Source organism: Buceros rhinoceros, unplaced genomic scaffold (genome assembly GCF_000710305.1).
Source record: "Buceros rhinoceros silvestris isolate BGI_N320 unplaced genomic scaffold, ASM71030v1 scaffold29511, whole genome shotgun sequence".
NCBI classification, from domain to species: domain Eukaryota; kingdom Metazoa; phylum Chordata; class Aves; order Bucerotiformes; family Bucerotidae; genus Buceros; species Buceros rhinoceros.
Genome location: NW_010396418.1, coordinates 12,901 through 16,028, shown reverse-complemented (window position 1 = coordinate 16,028; position 3,128 = coordinate 12,901). Strand labels below are relative to the sequence as shown.

The 3,128-nt window shown below is 52.2% G+C and overlaps 1 protein-coding gene across 1 annotated transcript in view; it reads left to right on the top strand.

Annotated features, from left to right (window-relative positions):
* The first annotated feature begins 26 nt into the window (after positions 1-26).
* Positions 27-3,128, top strand: part of LOC104502005 (1-aminocyclopropane-1-carboxylate synthase-like protein 1) — an 11,941-nt gene continuing 8,839 nt past the window's right edge. Inside the window, exons 1-2 of the mRNA XM_010145907.1 lie at positions 27-488; positions 1,503-1,562. Of these exons, the coding sequence (XP_010144209.1) occupies positions 27-488; positions 1,503-1,562 (522 nt within the window). The remainder of the gene's footprint in view (positions 489-1,502; positions 1,563-3,128) is intronic.

The window sequence follows — 3,128 nt, the reverse complement described above, 5'->3', positions numbered from 1 at the left end:
GGAAGACCCTGACGTCACAGCGGGCCATGGAGGAGCGCTTTTTGCAGATGGAAGAGCGCCGATTCCAGCGAGATTTGGACGTGGAGGAGCGTCGGATGCAACTGGAGCAGCGCCGGTTTGAACTGGAGCGGGAGCACGAGTTCCGCATGTTCAATGTCTTCGCACAGATGCTCAGCATCCTCAAGCAGAGCCACAGAGGCTCCTCCTCCTCCTCCGTCGCGATGCCTCCGGGCTTGGACTTCAACCAGGCACTGGCTGAAATTGCGGGAGTGGGAGGAGGAGGAGGAGGGGGCAGCCGGCAGGAGACGAGGGCTCGGCTGCTTCCCGAGAGGAGGGTTGATGTGCCCGGCTTCTGCAGCCCCGGCGCCTTCCAGAGGAGCCCCTACCTCTCCGCTCGCGGCAACTTTGCCAGCGTTTTCCTTGGCTCCACTGAGGAAGGGTACAAAGCTTATCATGCGGACAAGTACGACGAGGACGAGAACCCCAACGTGAGTGAGAACTCGGAGTCTTCTGGCTAGGAAAAACCCTTTCCTAGAGGCTTGCTGAGAGAGAACGCTAGAAGTGTGGGTGGTTTCTGATCTCACTGATATGTGGCAGGTCAGGCTGTTGGTTTGGGGAAGAGCAGTCAAAAGTAGCTTTGCAGATCATGTTATCAAAGACAAACACTCCCGTTTCCCAGTCAGGGAAATCCTAGCAGACCTGGAAAGCTGTCAGTAACCTGCAGGAGCCTGCAGAGCTCCTGCTCCTCCCTTCGCCTCTGCTGCCCTCGGAAGACATCTCTGACTATATCTGATTACTGCAGGCAATGGGCATGGGAGCTGCAACAACTAAACAGGCTTTTTTTTTTCTTTTTTTAATTGCATCGAATAACACTCGGCGCTTTTTCTGCTTGTTTCCTTCCGGCTGCTCAGTTGTAGGTAGCTCATCATACCCCCTTGTGGCACAGGGGCTGAGTGCTAATGCGTCAAGGCAAATTATTACAAACATAGTGAATATAGACACGCTTTGGCTGTGGATTGCTTTTGGGTAGATCCCACATTCGGACACTGAACTACTCAAAACTTTAAAAACATTTTTATTATTAGCCCTGATGCTCATCACACTGTGTTGGCAGGTGAAAACTGGATCTTTAAAGTAGAAAAACACAGTGAAGATTTTGATACGAGGTGTGTTACGAGGCGTAAACCACCCCTTCTACCAGCTGCTGTCTGTGGAGGAGGTGCCTTTGAAAAGAAACCCCTCAAACTGGGCTGTACGGGAGCAACATCATCACCCTGCAGCCGCTTAGGTTTCCCTTCACCTTTTTAAAAATGCGTTTACCCAAGGTCTCCCAGTAATGAAAATGGGCTGGTCCGTTTGATCCAGCGTAGTGCTAAATACGCATGGCCAAATCCTAAACCTGGGGCTGGGGCATTATCTCCCCTGAGGGGAGCAGTCTGTGGTGCTGAAGTGACGGGTGCCCGCGGTTCTTTGTGTCTATAAACAATTATTTCTTTTTCTAGGGTATAATAAACTTTGGCACCAGTGAGAACAAACTCTGCTTCGACCTGATGTCTAAGCGGGTAAGTCCTGTTCCACAACGAAATCCCCATGTTGCTGGGCAGTTCCTCCTCGGCGCTCGATGCTCTGTGGCTGGTGTTTCTCTGGTGAAACTTTTCGTCACAATTTATTTACTTGTTGGAAGCAGAATCCAGCCCTTTGTACATTTATCGGTGGTGGTGGTGCAGGAGGACGGGAAGGAGGGTGGTTTTCTCTTCGTCTTCATGATGGGTTTCCCTTTGGGACTGTGCTTGGCTCAGAAAACTACGTGAAAATAAGATGTTTTATTTTCTCCTGCTGACAGTAGCTGATCTAATACAGAGGTTTTGAAAGGAGTTTCGAACTCTTTAATTTCAAGGACCTTCTCACCTGTCCGGTGTAAATTCACGCGGTTCAGACACCCAGTTCTGACCTTAGTGGCAGCTCTGGCCGTCAGGCTGGGTGAGCTGCTGCCTGCCCGCTTTGGGCCAATGCAGTGGGGAGAGGCAGGAGACAGCTCCAACATCTCAGAAGGCACCGGCAGCACCGTGCTGTAGAGGACTGAGTCTCGCTTTCCCTTCAGAGCGCTGCCCAGGGCAGGTGAAGGCGTGTGCGGGGAGGGAAGGTGGCTCAGGGTCGGGCAGTCGGCCTCTGCAGTTTGAAGTTCACTCTTGCTCCTGTTGCACCAGTTCCCACCCTCAAAATGTTCCTTGTTTTATTTCTGCCCGCCACTCCGCTGCCTGCGGGGACGCTACCCCACCGCTCCGCCCTCCAGCTAAAAGAACAGGTAAGGCAGAGCTGCTGCCTGCACGGAAAAGGTGCCTTGTAGGCTGCGTAGTGGTCCCTTCCTTCGCTGTTTCTTCACCCTAAAACTAATACCAAGCCCACAGTAAGGAGTGCAGGGAGAGGCAGTAGTTTTCTGCTGCTTAATTAGCCTGATTATGAAGATGAGTTAAGACTTATATGTCACTTTAGTGAGATGAGCCTCCATGCTTGTGGCAACCAGCTGAACAAAGAGACCTTTGCCAGCTTCTTGGTGGTGGCAGCCTGGAGTGACAGTCTGCAGTCACCAGCTGCCACCGCAGGCAAAGAACTTGCTGCTGTTTGGGACAATACATACTGTTCCCACTGCACACTGCCTCAGACTTCTGTCTTCAGCTTCTGACCCGTAAATCAGAGAGTATTTTGCAGCCTTTCGGTTGGCCCGCCTGGTTTCCTCAGCCCTTCGTGCGTTACCTGAAGGGTTCTCCCCTTCCTTGCTGCATCGTCATCCCTGGCCCCATCTGCTGACGTGTGTTGTGCTGTGTTTGATAAGTTTAGGAGGGAGCTCTAAGGAGGCACAGTTCTGTGCTGAGTAGGCATCGAGGACACCTACAGCTGAGTACAGGAACTTTAATCCCATAATACCAGGCTGTAATTCTGCATGGGGTAAGGGTGGTGTCTTTAAACTCCAGAGCTCGGCACCCGTTACTCAAACACCAGAACAGAGCGCTGGGGGTCATGGGTCTGTGAGAAACCCTCACACTGCATGTTGCATTTCCCCCCTCCCTTGCACTCTCCCCCACCTGTGTCCATCCCGCCCCCCCCCCACACTTTTTTTACTCTTACAC